The following is an 18,074-nucleotide window of genomic DNA, read 5'->3' as shown; positions in this document are numbered from 1 at the left end:
GAGGCTGATGTTAAGAATATTGTTATTATTTAAACATTATTTTGAGGGGCTTTTAGCTGAGGTTTATGTAACAGATGAATAGACTTGCACCTTTAATTCGTGAACCAAATAAACATTTAAAACAGGACCAGTCTGCACTGGGAGAGAGATTAGAGCAACAGCAGTGCACAGCAAATAGAACAAAAATATCATTAAATATGCAGACAGATTATAAATAGATCGCCATAGTTCCTTAAATGTACTCACAGCACATCAGGAAAGCACACAGATGGAAACTCCACTACTAACACAGCTATAAATCCAGCAGAACATTTACTAACGCAGGTCTATTCTAATGATTAAGAATCAGTAAACTAAAGCCAGTTTGAGGAAATCAGTGCTAGCTCTTCTGCTAATACTAGTTCTATTCATTTTGTTCTAACAGTGTTATTTGAACCAAACAACAGCCCAAACATCCTTCAGCGAAAATAAAAATACAGAGATTTGTAATGAGGAAGAACACCATCTGATCCCACTAAAGACAAACACAAACCAAAGACAATTATGGGTAAAAGGGGGCAGACATAAATGAATGAATCAGTGTCTTGAACTTCAGCCAATCCAGATGTCTGATGTCAGATTTTAAATGGAACAGAAACAGAATGTTGGTTAAGCTGGGGATGTTGGGGCCTTTTGCCTTCTATTTTTGCCAGTGAGTATAGGCCATAGTTGGCAGTTTTTGGAAAAGTGGATATACTGGCAAGGAGCAAGGGATTGCTAGTATATCTGTATCTAAGACTTTGTCATGATGTGTCATTCATAAATGAGCTGGCTCCTGTTTGAGTGCCAGTTTCCTTTCCTTCACCCTTTGTCATCATTTAACCACATTTACAAAGCCAAACTGGTACCAAATGAAGAGCAACCAGCTCTGCTGAGCTGTAAGACAGATTTACCATCACAACCAGTGAGAATGGACAAACATCAGCTGAGGAAAAGATCAGGTTTTACTGTGACAAACTGGACTAAACCAAACCGGACTGCCTGGGGGAAACAGACCGTATATAAATGTCTGACCCTGCCTCTCCAGACTTTAGTCAATGGCTTTAAGTCCATGTCTGCCGCTGTTTCTACCTGAGCTTTTTAGACTTTTTTCCTTAACATGTCCCTACTTTCTAGCCCCAGTTTATCGAAACCTTTTATTTCTCCCATTGTGTTCTGACTCTGCCTTCGAATCCTGGTCGAATAAGGGTCTGCAAATCCTTGATGACCTCTATATTGATGGTATTTTCCCTTCATTTGCAGACTGATCAAAGAAATTCACTCTCGCTAAATCTCATTTATTCTGTTTTCTTCAGATCCGGCATTTTGTGCAAAATCAGTTCCCTCACTTTCCTAATCGCCCCCCAGAGACCCTGATGGATTCCCTTCTCTTGTTAAAAACAACACAAAAATCCCTAACTTCAATCCTATACAATTCCATTTTTAGAATGAACCCGACCTCCCTGAACTCCTTGAGAGCTGTCTGGGATCAGGACCTCAGGATCACTATCTCTGACAAACAGTGGGACCGCATACTTAATCTTGTTCACACATCCTCTATATGCGCTAGACATAAACTTCTACAGTGCAAGATCTTGCATAGGAGCGACTTCACCAACGCTAGGTCAGCCAAAATTTATCCAGACAGAACTGACGCCTGCAACAGATGTAAACTCTCACCAGCTGATCACATTCACATGTTTTGGTCATGCCCCAAACTTACTGTATTTTGGCATGCCATCTTTAACACATTAGGAAAGGTCCTTTGTTGCACGGTGAACCCTGACCCCCTTGTCGCTCTTTTTGGAATGCCTCCAGCACTTGGCTGGTCCAAATCCTCACAACACATTATTCCGTTCACCACCTTGCTTGTGAGGAGACTCATTCTCCTCAAATGGACTCACTCATCCCAACCTACACACAATAGATGGATTCAAGAAATCTTACAATGCATGAGGCTTGAGAAAATCACATTCTCCCTGAATGGTTCCCTACAGGCCTTTAATAAAATCTGGCAACCCTTTTTACTTCATATAGATACCTTACATATTGAGACTGAAAAACAATGAACTACTGAGCTGTTGATTCTGTTTACTTATTATTATTGTTATTTTATTATTTATTTATTTATTATTATCTCCTTATTTATTTATTCATTTATCTTTTCCTTCCTTTCTTTGATATTTTTCTTTTTCCTTATTCATTTGATATTATTCACTGCTTGTTGATCCCTCCCCCATTTGACTGTCTTGTCCATTTTGTTACTTGTGGTGTGAATGGAGATGAGTGAGTGGGTTGTTTAGATAGGGAAAAGGTTCATGTCCTTTAATACATCCTGTTTTAAAGAGACATTATTTTCATCTGTGACAGTTTAATACAATTGAGAGATGGCTTTTTGTTGTGCATTTATAATGTCATCATCCTTTTCTGTATTCATCCAATAAATGGAAAATCAAAAAAAATATTTGACAAAAAACATGTCCCTACTTTCAGGTTCATAATTAACTCGAGATTGATTTTTTCCCCCCCAATTTCACCAGATGGCAAGGTTATAACCAGCACAAACTTTGACACTTTGATATCTTTTCTTCTCATTTATTTATACGGTGAAAATATAGATGCACTGAAATATCACGATATTTTGTGGCGCAATATTGTATCAATATTTTAAAATGCAGTATCGATATTTTATTTATTACAAATTCACTCTTTAGATACAGTAGTTTCATGGTGTAATTTCACCCCCTGGTTGCTAGTTGGCGGCAGGCATTAGAATCTTCCCCTTTCTCCTCTGTTTAGACATCGAGATCACGCAAAGCCTTCTGGTGTGAGCGAGTCGGTCGCTCGTACCTACCCAGCAGAGCGGATTCTGCTGCATTTCTTTAGTGGACATGTGGACATATTTGGCTTCCAAAACAAGGACGGTACAAACTTAGACAGGAATCAAGTCGTTTGCAACATATGCCACGCCAGAGTGAAATACTCAGACAACACAATGAATCTGAGAGCTAGACATCAAAGCGATAGGATTACAGTTAACGGCTGATGTGAAAGCCTGTTGAAGCTACCGCTGGTCTCTACTCATGCAACCATAATCACAGTCAATACTGTGTTGTATTTGTGACATCTTACTGTTTTTAAGAATAAAGGCTTCCATAAAAGGATAAAAACACTGTGGTCTGTCATGTCATGCCCTCCCCACAACACAGTCCAGCAGTCCTTAAAGCTGGACATGGGGATCAGCTTGTCTCCCATAGTCTCCTTCCACAAAAAAACCTTGCCATCATGTAATGACATAAAAATGGCCCCAAAATACGGGAGAACCCTGGGAATAATGGAAACGTTGGCAGGAGTACTTCACGGTGACGGATCATCACCTGCAAACAACCAAGACCATTTCTGCAAAGAGAAAATAAATAAATAGTTATGTCAATTTTAGGCCATATGGCCCAGCTCTACCTGTTTGAAAAATTCTGGTCTGTTGTCATGGTCAAATAGGAGAAAATGTTGAGATGGTGGGAGTCTGACACCAAAACAACATTAGTACACATACAGGTGATCATTTAAACTGTTCATTAAATATCAGGATCAGGATCAGCCCTTCCTGTCTCTGATCATACCTGGTGTGCTGTCGTTATGGGGTTTTCCTCAGAAAAGAGGTGTCAGACTCTAGAGATCCACAGAATAATCTGTCTAATAAGCAACAATAATAACCAGACCAAGAGAAAACACTGAGAACGGTCCATTATAACATACTGTATAGAAGGGTCTATTCTAATCATCACGTTGGGTTCATTCTATGCATCAAAGAGCTGAACATGTTTTTAGTCATTAAGAGGTAATTTCAAAATATCATGAATCATTAAATACATCATGTATCTTCATATTGCCCGATAAAAATCACTGTATTTGTTCTAGGCTGTATGACCACCTCTGCAACACAAGTATTTGGTTTCTCCATCAGGCAAACTGCTCTGTGAAACTGAGTTTCTATTTTCTGCTCCTCCTCAGCCTCTCTACATCACTCTGATCACAAACACTGAGAAAGAAAAATCTCTGAAGACTAAATTTGGGCACAAACACCACAGATGACTTCATCACACAAACACTGATTGTTTTACAGGAAGTGAGACGAAAAAAGGCTCTGGAACATGTGATGTAATGCGCGACACGGTCACCATGGTAACAGTGTGTAAACGATGTTACAGCCTGAGGCCTCAGCGGATCAATGAAAAGAAAAACTCAAAATGCTCATTACTTTCACAGAAACACTATCAATGAGGTTTTTCTCACAACAGTTGGAAAGAAGTTCAGAAAGGTCTCAGTGTGTCTAACTGGGTGATGCAGAGTCCTCTTTTCTCCACATTACTAGAGGAGTTCACCAAGAGTCAGTACTCAGACTAGGGATGCACTGATCCACCTTTTCTGGTCCTGATACTGATTCAGATACCTGGGCTTTGGGTATCGACCGATACCAATACTGATCCGATACCAGTGTTAAAAGAATAACCTGCATAAGACTGGTAATTGTTTTGGGTAAAAGGCAAAAAATGAGGTTACTGAATTTGATATTTATTTAAACTATAAAGTGTTAAAATGTTTACCAGCAGTTTGGTGAAAACAATGCTTCAGAAATACAGAAATTGCTATTCAATTGTAAACTTTTATACCCTGTAGACTGGTAATGCTGCAAAAAACAAAGAAAGTGCATCAGAGATAACATTCCAGTACAAAACTGCACTACACAAGTGTTTTTAGCCACATACTGTAAACAGAGTAACAATTCTGTGAGAAAATAGTGCAAAAAACCTTGTAAAAAAGGCTTAGAGCTGGCTGCCTGGATCGCACCATGGATCGGCCCTTTCCCACCGATACCCGATCCAGCTTTGAGGGGCTGGATTTGGCCGATACCAAGATCGGTATCGGTGCATCCCTAACTCAGACCAGTCTTATTTACCGTATACGTAAATGACATTATTTCTTTGATGCACATTTGAAATTTCCAAATGCAAAAATGAGGCCAGCAATAACACAGTTACTGAGAGAGTGAAATTCTATAAATATCTTAGTAGCTAGTTAAATGAAAGACTTCCTTTCAAAAGTCATGATGAAAGTTAAATCAGAAATAAAAGCTTTTTTCTCTTTACAACAAACAAAATCATTGAAGCAGTTTTCCTTTCAGTACTAGATTATGAAGAGGTTATAATAGTATAATAAAAATATTTACAGTACTGTGCAGAACTTTTAGGCATGTTTAGGCAAAAACTGAGGCTGCAGTAAGGCCTGTAATAGTGAGTAAGCCCACCTGAGGGCAGAAGGGAGGACTGACACAACCACAGTCATGCTCTGGATGTCCTGGCATATTACCAGGGTCATGGGGAAATAGTTTGTTTAAAAAATAACAAAGTCCGCACCTTTATCAGAGTAAGGGGTGGATGTAGTGAGTGGGCATGGACTATAGTATTGTCCAGGTGTGTGGGAGGGTTGGAACAAGCCCCTGGTCGTGCCGTGGATTTCAAAGGGTCTGAAAAACGCTTGTGGTCTCCAGGGTTGAAAGGACCAGGACAAAGAAATACTATTGAGCTTGGCGTTGGCTGCTGAGTAACGTGTGCCAGCTCATCAGATAATGTTTGTCCTGCTTCCTAAATGACTGTCATTACCGTAATATGCCAAAAAAATTTACATCAGGGTAATATGTTTGTCTGTACCATAACAAGTGATAATGGAGGATTGTGTTGTTAATGATTGTATTAATGAAGTTACAGTTAAATATTTATATGATCAGAGTTTGCTCCACTGTTTACTTTAAGAATGTATCCTTCCCCCTTGACTAATCTAAATCAGACTAGTTTACCGGTGTAGGTAGATCTGAATATGAAGATATCTTGAAAGTCTGGTTAAATTATCATTTTCTGACTGAAAAAATCCTAAATATTCAGCAGAAATCTGTTGTTTGGACGGACTCTGCAGCAGATGTTGGTGACCATAGATTTACTTCACATGTTTTTACGGGGTGGGGGATTCTTGGTTTCCCTACAGGAAGAGATCAGAGCTGAAAACAATGAGGAGGGGAGCGGTCACTTCCTGTCTAAGAGCAAGGGAGCGGACCAGCATCTCTGTCGTCACCACTCCACCTCCCAGCATCTCAAAGAGCATTGCATTTACACCTGTCTGCAGTTCTAACTCACTAAACACCTGATTTATAACCCTAAACCTGCAAAAAAACATCTAAAACCTGATGTTTCATCCTTAAATCAGCCTCTACCTTATCATACTCCGAAACAAACAAAATCCTAACCTTCCTAAAATTCTAAAACCTAAATTATTTAACTTAGAACAGCCACTTCCTGGTGTATAACCCTAAACCTTCAAAATAACATCTAAAAACATAATGCTAACCCTCAAAAAAATCTAAATCATTGATTTTTTTCCCCTTAGATCAGCCTGCACCTGGTGTATAACCCTAACACTTCAAAAACATCTGTCAGAATCCACAGAGAAACCTCTGAATAAACATAAAACCCCCTGATTATTTGAGCTTAAATCAGCCTGTACCTGGCCTTGGTTGACCTTCACGCCGTCCTGTCTGGCTGTATTGATTATTTTGTCTCTTCTGGGTTTAATTCTGCTCCTTCAAGGTGTCCAGTCCTGAGAAAAACCATCAGCTTCTCCATTAACCGCCTCATTTACTGCTTCATTCAGTATGCATTAAGCTGACCCTCCCCCACAACAGGCCCTCTGAGGATCATGCCATGGTTCAAAAGGACGTTTAAGGTAAAGATGTGAGTTAAAGGGTGTATTTATGAGGTTAAAGGTCATACTCAGGGCTAGTTTAAATAAACACTGAGGTCTTTAAAGAAAAAGGACTCCTTCCCCTCTGCTGGTCTGCTGTCACATCAGTAACACCTGTACCCCTGCATACTTGTGTAAATACTCAGTCTGATACAGAGAGAGGAGGTGTGAATGTAGCTGGATTCTTAATCCACCAAGAGGAAGAAAGAAGCATCAACCATGACAGCCACTCAGGTCAACAGTTTCTGCTCCATGTCAGAGCCACAGTCTGTAGTAGCAGACCATGCCTTTGACAGCCACCAAGCCAGAGAGTCCGTTGTACTCTGTTCACACTGACTAAATGGAGCTGGACTTTAGTGAGAGTGCTCAGATCTAGATCCAGGACTCTACTTTGAAAGCACACTAAATGTCAGCTGAGAAATTATTTTGACATTTTCTGTGTTAAAGGGCAGAATGTGTGAATATGCTAATTAAAGCTCAGTACATCCCATTCCTCTTCCCCTTAGGGTTTATGCCCCACGTTTGTCATGCATCCATATATAGACAAAGCCTTTATACTCTGTCTTCATTCCATCTATTTAGCTCTGCACATTCTGTAAAGTGAACACTTATATTGCACAATCTCAGTCCATGCAGCAATCTGCATGTGAAGCACACTAAGGAGCTTCCTCTCTAGTCAGTCTTTAAAGTTTCACAGCATGCACCTCAGTCTGTTTCCAGCACGTGGCAGAAGTGTAAACCCGCTCTGCTAAAGATGCCCGCCAGATTTGTTACAATGGGGGCCGCTGCAAAAACGCATCAGTCCATGCAGAGCAATCTAAACAGGAGGGAAGACATGCAAAGCATCCTGTCAACTTCAGAATGCAATATAATCTGCAGAGTCCTGTGAGTGAATCATCATTATATCAACATTAAGTCTCATCCTGTGGAACAGATCAGTCAGAGGGTGCTTATACAGCGCCTTTCATGAAGGAAGGTTAACTTTGGAGCAAAAAACTCAGGGCTGTAACCTGACAAGCCAGATGGATATGTTTCACACATCCAGCAGAGCCTTTAAAAAAAACTCGGAGGATGATTGGATGAATGTTCTGTCTGTCACATCTTTACGGGCCAATCAGAGCAATGAAACACGTGGCATCGTCACCGCTACCAAAGTGCATGTGCACAGCTACAAAGGAATAAACTCCATATAGAGTTGCATAGTGTGAACTACGGGGACTGTAGACATGTCAGTACACAGCTTTTGTCATTTTTTAAAAAGAAAACAACTCACTGCTGTTCTTTGTTCTTCTTTTACCAAAGAAATGTCATGAAGTTTAAATTCAAGATATTATTATTATTAAGTTCTGATAAAACTGGCACTACAGCCGCATCCACGCTAATGTCTTCCACCATAACGACTCCGCCACACCCGAAAGTACTGCCCCTTGTCAATGTTCACACCATCATAACCGAGGAGTGAGAGCATGTGGGTGGTGACGGCTGTAGTGTTTTGAACACAGATCTATTTTTGTAAGTAAAAAGAGCATTACTGAGCCTTTAGCACCACCCCTACGTTTCCCCTTCTAGATTTCAGATGTCCTGGTTCTAGCTGAATGGAGGGGTAGAGTTAAGGCCTGTAGGAGTACATGGACCAGAGCCCTAAATTCCACTCCAAACCAGGTGTTATGGGAAATCTCCCAGAATGCCTTGGGAATCATAAACAAGATTTGAAAACAGTGACTGGTTGATTACAGGGCCAATATTTGGCATTTGTCTGATTATCATATCAGCATTTAAATTGACCAATAATCATTGAAGTTAATTAATTAATAAAAGTGTGCTACTTTAGCTGCATTTTATGGTGTCTCCTATCCTCTGGCTTTATTTTTACTCTATCCAGTCTCAAAACACAATCTGATTGGCTAGATATCACATGAGTACTAGCCAGTCAGGACTGGGTGCCACTGACAGTGATGGATGATCTCACTTCCTGTTTTCCTGTTGCTGCTGTATTTCTCTGTGCTGTTTCTTTTAAAGAACTAAAGCCCTATGTCTATTTTCCTTCATTTTTTTATCCTGCAGCTTTACTTTGCCACATTACGACTGTAGCCATAATAAAGGCATTTTAGTACCACATATTGGTTATCGGTCTGATGAACAGTCAAATCCCTCCTCACAGAAATGTCTGCTAATGTTGACTCATCTGTTTCTATAAATGCTGTTAAAGACTACTGATGATTTATCAGGAACTAGAAAGGTCATCACATTTCACAGAAGCACATTTCCCCATTACACCTGTGACTGTCTGTAAATCCAGGAGTAGGGGTACAAGACAGAGCTTGGACGGAGCAGAAAATTCACCTTTAATCGAACAACTTCAAATAAACTAAAAGTCATTATTTCCTGGAGTTAATGTCAGAGGTAACTCATAAGTACAAGTGAGCTGTCATCACACTCAGGTGTGGAGGGAAACACAGCGGATAGACCCTCCTCTCACCAACACAGCATTCCTGAGAATCCACAGCTTCCTGTGTGTGAAGGAAGCTGGAGCAGAGAGGAAGAGGATGTGTGGGATACCCAGCTCACACTAAAAAACATCAACACCTCCTTTAATGGTGTTTTATACAGCAATCAGACATGGAGCATTAAATATTACACAACTTTGTTTTAATGAGAAGAAATTACTTAACAAACATTAATATTCATGGTCCCCTGAAGATGAATCCTGATGACTCCACTCATTTACACTGAGATTTAAAAGTCTAATCAGAATATATGATTCACAATAAACTAGAAGCCTGATGTCAATGTCAATTTATTTACAATACATCTGTTTAATTAAATGATTGAACTAAATGATATTAAAGAGAGGGTATTATGCCTTTTTTCAAGGCTTTACACCATCTCTCTGATACCCGCGTAGTAGCTTTACATGGTTTACAGCTCAAAAAACTCCTCGTGTTTCTCACACTGGCGTCCTGAAAAACCCTTATTTTAACCTCCATCTGAATTGCTCCGTTTTCGCTGCTGTCTCTTTAACATCCCCCCCTCCACGGACCTGCTTTACTCCGATTGGCTGATTTTCTGGAGGCTGGCCGGCAGCAGGACTCAATGTTTTGTGCTTGCCCCCTCCAATGTGGCTATGTTGTTATGCTAGTAGTTGTAAACTTTGAATGAGCCGGTCCGACTGAGTAAAATATGGCGAACTTTGATATACGTCCGTACGTGTTAGACCCGGAATCTGATCCTAATAGTGTGGAGAGAGGGGGAAGAAAACCAGCAGCAGTGAATGATAGAGCAGGACGTATCTGTTTGGTAAGTGTTACTGTGTTACTAAATGGCTAAATGGCTAAAAGGCCTTGTGGGGGCGGTCTGTTCCGCTTTGCCGGCAGCACGGACGAACCACGAACCAGTCAGGAGATCCTATTGCAATGATCTCATCAGTTCGCTCCATTGAAATCTTGTCTTGGGTAAATTTCGGAGAGATTTTCAACCGTTTTCATAAGTTTACACGCTAATTCCAAGATTACTGCCACATACGTTTATCTCACAGTTTGAAAATTTGCATACGTGGAGTATGGACACCCAACATTGTGACTTTGTATTTATGTTTTAAAAATCGGAAAAGTATGATACCCCCTCTTTAAGTAACAATGAAATCCTTAAATCCTTAATGGATTTTTATTTTCATATTCATTGTCAAATAGGGACGCAACGTTTCGTCGTTGCCTACATCGCCGTCATCGCCATCTACCAGACAACTGAGTCACAGTGGGCATCCTGGACATAACGCTGATTTAGTCTCTCTAAAGAGTGTTAGCTGTTCCCGCCATCTACAGCAGTCGTTTTTAATAACATTTCAATGGTAAGATTTATCTGAAGACCAGATCAGACTATATGAGTTCAGCCTGATTCGGCCCAGTTTTATCCATAGGCCCAAACATGAACTGTTTTATACTGACCCAGTCTGAAAGAGTTTAACCCTTTAATAGAAACAGGCCCAGCCCAGACTCTAACCCTGATGCTGCTCCGTGTTTGAGCAGCAGATCCTGATCAGCAGTTTATTCTGATCAGGGCTTATAGTTGTGGTGTTTGCAGAGATAAAGGTCAGAGAGATGTGAGAAATCCTGCAGAGACTCAGGATAATGTAATCTCTCTTTGATATGCACACACAAGGATGAAGCTGGTGTGGCCTCTGTGTCTAATAGGAGTGGGAATCATTAGTGGCCCCATGATATGATATGATCATGATACTTGGGTCACGATTCCATATTATTGTGATTTTAAACATTTTGCAATACAGTGAGTATAGTGATACCATATATTGCAATAGCCATCTATAACTTTTTTCAGCTGTTCAGCTGATTTAACATTAGTCTTGCCCTCATTTTTGTCAAATTTCTGCAGTATTCTATTTTCATTCACACATTCGTGCCCTGCTTGCATTCCTAATGTCCTTCCCCTGGTGCTGCCATGTTTGTTGTACTAACTTTCTCCTGCTCTGTGACCGTCACCTCTGCCAACCTCACTGGACAAACAGTTGTCCAAACAATTGATCTTATTTTTCCATTATCATAGACTTAAGTTCATATTAGCAATTAATTTGAAAAAATCTATACTTGGTGGACGAGATGATACGATATATCACCAGACAAAATATCGTGATACTGTGCTGTATCCATTTTTTCTACCACCTCTAGTGTCTTAATACAGAGAAGGAAAATCTGCAGAGAAACATGGGCCACTTCAGGAGAATCACCCACAGATATGATTTAATGAAGCCATAATTTTACTATCCATCACACTGTTCTTTAGTGAGCGTCAGAAGGAACAGAAACGGACCGTTAGAGACGTTTTAGGGGATTTTTCCTCCTCTCAGCATAAACAGAACAGAAAGTGAAAGAGCTGAAGTCCTGGAGGGACAAAACTGTTTCACAGAGAAATAGTCCACCTGTCCACTTCCTCCTGCAGTTCCAGTTAGGAGTAGGTGGTAAAATGGAAATACTGTATCCTGGGTATCTAAAAAAATAATTACCATCATGAAGACAGTGCTGTGTGGCAACAGAATACTGATAATAAATCCTTTCAGAGCGTGTGTCTGTTTCCAGCAGCAGCTCTGGCTGTGTGAAGATGTTAGAACAGTGGTGACACTAATGTTAGTCATTATGGGCTCATTTTTCAAACAAGGAACCAGGATTGACACTCAGTACCTCTCATAGGACAGCTGCTGCCACAGTTACACAGTAAAGCAGGTTAGCTGCTCTGTGGAGACCACATGGACCCCATCAGTCCTGTTCAAAGTTATTTCTGTGTTAGATCGACTACAGAGCCGATCACCAGACACAGAGAAAGCCCAGGGCCTCCAGGTTTCTGTTTTAAGTCTAAGATAAACTGTGTTTAAAGGTTGCTAACAATTCAATCTGCTGTTCACCTCCAGAGCCTCAGCATGTTGGGACAGCCTTCACTCAGACACCCTGTTCCTCTTATTCTTATGGCTGATACCATCATGATGAGGGTGAGAGCAGACTGACTGGTTGGTCTGGTTAAGATGATATCAGCCATCATAATCTCACACAGCTCCACAGAAAGATTAGAAACATCAGTGTTAGACACAGTAGTATACTCTCTCTGCTTTAGCTGCTCCTCTTCTGATCAAAAAGGCCATAAAAACACTCCCAAACTATGGAGCAGCTCCAGTTAGCTAGAAATATTCATCAAGTGTTGAAATATGCTTTGAAAGCAGGAGAATATAAGCTAATTAGCTCATTTAACATGATGTTATAATATGATGTGTTCAAGGACAGTGGGATTATGGGGCTAAAATTTCTCATTTAATGTCCTGTTTATGAAAGTCAGATGGAATAGAATAAATATGTTTTTGGTCATAACCACCCAAATTGGATCATTTCTGGCACATTCACTGCCTCTATTCTATCAATAGACCATATGGAGACATTTATAACATTTTTTTATCATGTCTGCTGTGCTGAGTCTAAACAGTTTAATTACTTAAAAGAGAAAACGTCTTTTGTCAGGATAGAGCTGTCAAAATAAGGGTGGGCTGTAAGCATCAATCCACGTAGAGATTGACCCAAACAGCTGGAAAAATGTCGAAAGTATCTGTCAGCTTCAAAACACAACACAGCGCACTGACTCCTGATCAAAATTCATCAATGTATCAACATCACGTCTCTTCCAGCAGCATGAGCAAGAGGGTCAGACGGTCACAGAGCAATACAGCACCACTGATGAGGAGAAGTTAACTTTAAGGTATAAAGCTGTGCCGAAGCAAAGTATGTCTCAAAAATTTTAACTTCATAATGTGCTTACTCATGGCAGAAGCAAAAAATAATGGAATCAAGTCAAAATTATAGGCACATCAACCACAAAAAATAATCCCCTGTTGACTAACTATTCCTGCATGAACTCACAGTTCCTCATAACGTCTGCCTTCTTGTCTCAAGCTGATCAGGGCTGCCCAGCGCTCTAGATGCACCCAAGGAGCAAGTTTGCTCACCTTCAGTTGGTGTAAAACCGTGGCACTGCGGAGCACGGCACAGCCATCATATGTGGAAACTGTGGGTAAGACTCACCTCGGCTCCACCTATCTGTCTGTTTCTGAAGTTAGTGTGAGACTGTTTTCAATATGGAGACCACCATCAGACACAATAGACTCCTTTAGTAACCAAAAGGCTTTGCCTGTTATTTCTACAGTCTGAGGCTCGAACCCCCCTCTACCATCACTACCAGGACCAAGGAAGGTCAGAGCACTCATGATAGTCAAACAGACCGGACTCTGAGGGTCAGAGGAGCTCAAATACAATATGGATCAGAGAGCATCCTGAAAGAGTTCAGAGCTTTCAAACTTAAAGAAAAGAGAGCTGTCTTTTTTCTGACCTTGCTCAGAGGAAGTAAAAAAAAGACTTTCCTCCCGGTGTAGTGACGCAGCTGGTCGCTGAGTTACAGGAAGCTCCAGTCTGTTTACTGCAGGTCCAGGCCTGTTAGCTGCTCTGTTCAGGCTGATCTCTGAGACTCCATCTTTAACACACAGACCTGTTCCATCACAACTCAGACACAAACACTATGATAACGGTTCATCCAGCATGTTTACTTTCAACTAGGACTGTCAAAATAGCAGATATTCAACTTTAGTATGACCCTAGTCCAAGTCAAAACATATCTGTGTTAATACCAGTGTTAATACCACAGCAGTAAAACTAGCCGTCCTAGACGTCAAGTATCAGAGATACTTTCTCAGTAAACCATAGAACAACTATTATTGTCATGTTAGATAGGAGTTGGATAATCTCAGAGTGATGGTAAAAAACACATTCAACGTCACAAATCTTCTATCAAAACAACAAAAGGAGACAAGAACAGTAATCCCCCAAAATCACAGCGCCACAGACCCACTGACTTAATCCTGACCTCCCATAACACCATTTAGGATCCTTAAAAAGCAGAATTTACCATCTTCATGTATGAACCCTGAGCTCTGAGCAGAAGAGCTGTCAGTCCAGGTATGAGGTATCCACCTCTCTCTGCTCTAACAACCAGCCACTATCTCTATTTGAGTCCATTAACACAGTTTAAACACCATGTCACTCCAGGACAAGACCAGACCAGGGCCTCAGACTGCTGCAGAGACCACAACACCACCAAAGAAGAAGGAGAAGAAGTAGAAGAAGGGTTCAGATATGAAGAGGTTTGTGGATTTATGAACCCTTCAACAAAAACATGGAGGTCCCTGTAAATCCTCAGAAATCACTGTAAGTCTTGTGGTTCACAAAGACCGGTTTTCATTTTGGGAAGTAATGCTTTATACAGGGGACATGAACACTTGTGTATGAACACAGCTGGTCTGCAGCTCTGCTGAGAATAAAGAAGAGACAACTGCCTAGTCAGACATTTGTCTATGCTCTCTGAGGGTCACTGACTCCATCCTGTAGTGGATTTCTTTACTTTTAAAGCTCAGTTCAGACCAAAGATTCACAACTAGACTGGTTGAAATTCACAACAGCGTGCACTGGATCATTTCTGACATTCTAACCAACCAGCAGTTCATCAGTCACTGAAGGAGACACACAATAAATCTCCCCCTACAGCAAGGACAGTACTGCACATTCACAATGTTTCCTTCTTTATCACCTTGATAATATCGAGGATTAGGCTGTTTGATTCATGATCATCAGTAACTCATCTGCAGCAAAATTTCAGGCCATATATGAACACAAAAATGCTTTGCTAGCTCAGTCTTGTCATAACTGAGATACAGAGTTGTGCAGAGCTTTTAGGCATGTTTGAGCCAAAAGCTGAGGCAGAAATAAGGTGTAGGTGTGGTGAGTAAGCCTCCTGAGGGCACTATCAGGCAGAAGGAAGGATTTACACAACCCCGGTACTGCTCTGGATGTCCCTGCATATTATCAGAGTCATGGGTAAATAATCTGTTAAAATAATAAAGTTCATGCCTTTAGGGCGCAGTAGAGGCTGACATTTTTTGGGGATTGGGATTCCCACAGGATGGGTGAAATTCCACTACTCGGTCACATGATCTCATTAGAATGAGAAGAGAAAAAAAGTGGGAGAGGTCAGAGGCAGGAACTGCCAAAACAATACACCAATTTTTAGATATGAATGTGCACAAGCAGTTTTTGTGTTAGGTAAGTTTTTTAGTGGAAAATGGACAGAAGAGCCAATCCTTTTTAAAGTGGAGCCGGGGGAAGGTGGTCAGTCAGATGAGGCAAAATGTAACTTACGGTATGACAGAACAATCCATCAAGCTTACAGAACTACATGGAAGACGCAAATTTTAGAAAAGAGAGTCGAGCATGACAGCGCTAACACGTCTTATGCAGCCTGTAAATCTTTAAATACAACATTAGATGCCAGGTTTGGGTATTTAACTATTCAAATGAGCAGGATGGGACGGGAGTAAAACAACAGGAGAAATGGGATGGGTGTGGGAGTTATTCTACTGGGGATCAGATGAGATTTGTTTTGTTACTCTGGTTTGGGAGTGGGACAGGACAGGAATGAAAATCCTCTCCCATGTCACACTTTGGGCGCAGTAAGGGGTGGATGTGGTGAGCAAGCATGGCCTCGGGTACCATCCAGGCAGTAGTAAGGTTGCCAAAAGCTTCTGGTCGTGCCCTGGATGTTCCAAGGCATTTTTTTTAACCCTTACATGGAGGCTTCAGTCCGTTAACTCTCCTGTCTGATGGAGTTAACAGAGAGTTAACAGACGGAAGCTTCCATGTTAAACCTAAAAAGACAGATGTAGGCCTAATCAATACCAAGGAACAGACAAATATTGAAAGGGAAGTACAGTAGAAATATATTGTTTTGAAAAGGCTCTCTTTTGCCTCTGCACTCATAAACAGGACGCTGTGCTTTATGAGAAAATCTATGAGAAAGTCAAGGCTGTAGGGGCTAAATGTGGAAAATTCATGATTCTCAGCTGTTTAAAAAAGACAGATCTAGCAAAGCAGTCTGAAGCCAGGTCTGCTAAAAGGCCTAAGCACTTTGAATTTTAACAATGGCTCAAGACATTTTAGTTGTCAGTTCCCCAATTGAGACATTTCAGACCCGAGAATCTTCCGGAACCAGCCGGTGTTACAGTTTAAAGTGTGCCGTGTAAACTGGTGACTTTCAGCCAAATGTGACAGTGGTTGTCATGATTAGAAAAGATGTTTAAGAAAGAGGGAATGCTTCTTTGTCTCGGTTTTATATGAAGTATTTTTATGTTAAAGTGAAAAACAAAGACAGAAACAAAGAGGTATTCAGTAGGGTCCACGTTAGGAACCCGCAGTCACAAACAAGAAAAAAACACTGCAAAGTGGTCAACTTGGATGTGGTGTCATTCCTGACTCCTACATCCAACCTCAGACATGGTTGAACGGTGTCGTAGCTGGAACTAAGTCAGTGGTTAAAATGTCTTTACCGCTTCAGTTTAAACGCAAGAAGGCTGTCAAACAATAAACATTTTAATCACGATTAATCTCAGGATTTCTGAAGTTAAGTGCAATTAATGCAATTAATCTTGACAGCCCTGCTATTTAGTGAATTATGAGGTTCATTAGCACTTTATTATGTAACAGGCTTACAACATTAAAGTAAAAAACATTTGAATAATTTTCTAATATCATTGAGGCCTTATAGCTACATTAAAAACATGATTTTATGATGGTTTAATTTTCTCTATTATGGGAAAAAAATTCGGTGCAACCCTAGTTAAGGCATCTTAGTCCTCACATCTGGTGTAACTACAACAACCGCAGACTTATTATGCTGGGAGTCACCCGTTAACACGGCAACTGTTTACATCATAACACCATATTGGGGGTTCTTCCCCCCGGTTTACATGGATAGGCACGTTGTGACTGTAAAGGTGATGCCATCACGGTTTTATAGGACCGTATGAGCACTGAACGGTGCCCACGCGCCTCTCGGTTCCTACCTGCCTCCACCGTGTCCGTTAGGTCGTGGTTGGCAGCCGTTCTAGGAAACTCCTTCAGTTTTCGGGAGCTCAGGTTGAGCACCCCGCTGGCCGCCGCCTCTTCCAGCGCGCGCTCCAAGCCGCGGTTTGGCGGCAGGTTGGCGCCGCCGAGCTGAGTCTGTACTGACGGGGAAGAACCGAGCTGGGACGGTGGGGGACGGGTGGGCTCCGCTCCCAGCGTCGCCATAGTGATCCCTCTGTCCGCCGTTACTCCCGGCGAGAGCGCGTGGCGGTTAGAATCCGTTAGAGAGCACGAGGGAGGGCTCACGTTCACAAACAGCGGGGCTCTGATTCTCCTGCCGTGCCGTGACGCGCGGTCCGCTTCCTCCTCGGTTCTCTCTACCGCGTCCGCCTCTCCGTCTGCGCGGCGCATCAAGTGGTAGAATACAGCAGCGGAAAGATATCCGGTAAATACTTTCAAAATAAAACAAGAAACAGTCCGTTCAATGAGTTGTACTGAACCGGAATACATGTTACTTCCTGTAGTGAATATTTAAACATTTAAATAATCATTTCCGTTAATACCGAGCATTTTGAACTGGACAAAATCCCGTTTAAAACTGAGCTGTCAGTAAACGTGACATTTTTTAGGTGTTTTCTTCCTACTCACAATCAAAAATAGTTTTTAAGTTGATTGTTTTTAGTGCTTCAACCAGTAAATAGATACATCATTTCTTACAATCTCGTTTTCATTTATGACTTTTTTACTAGGCTACTACTGCTACTACAAACAACAACAACAACAACAACAACAACAATGGTGATGATGATAATAATTATGATAATA

At 41.1% G+C, this 18,074-nt stretch overlaps 1 protein-coding gene across 5 annotated transcripts in view; it reads right to left on the bottom strand.

The window, feature by feature from the left end:
- lrch1 (leucine-rich repeats and calponin homology (CH) domain containing 1) overlaps nucleotides 1-17,628 on the bottom strand; it is a 106,121-nt gene extending 88,493 nt beyond the window's left edge. For all 5 annotated transcript variants that reach the window (XM_041807775.1, XM_041807776.1, XM_041807772.1 and 2 more), the window contains exon 1: nucleotides 17,249-17,628. In XM_041807775.1, the coding sequence (XP_041663709.1) occupies nucleotides 17,249-17,474 (226 nt within the window). In that variant the 5' untranslated portion in view covers nucleotides 17,475-17,628. The remainder of the gene's footprint in view (nucleotides 1-17,248) is intronic.
- Between the last annotated feature and the right edge of the window lie 446 nt (nucleotides 17,629-18,074).

The sequence above is a fragment of the Cheilinus undulatus genome, linkage group 15 (assembly GCF_018320785.1).
Source record: "Cheilinus undulatus linkage group 15, ASM1832078v1, whole genome shotgun sequence".
Lineage (NCBI taxonomy): Eukaryota > Metazoa > Chordata > Actinopteri > Labriformes > Labridae > Cheilinus > Cheilinus undulatus.
This window is presented reverse-complemented; position numbering and strand designations above follow the sequence as displayed.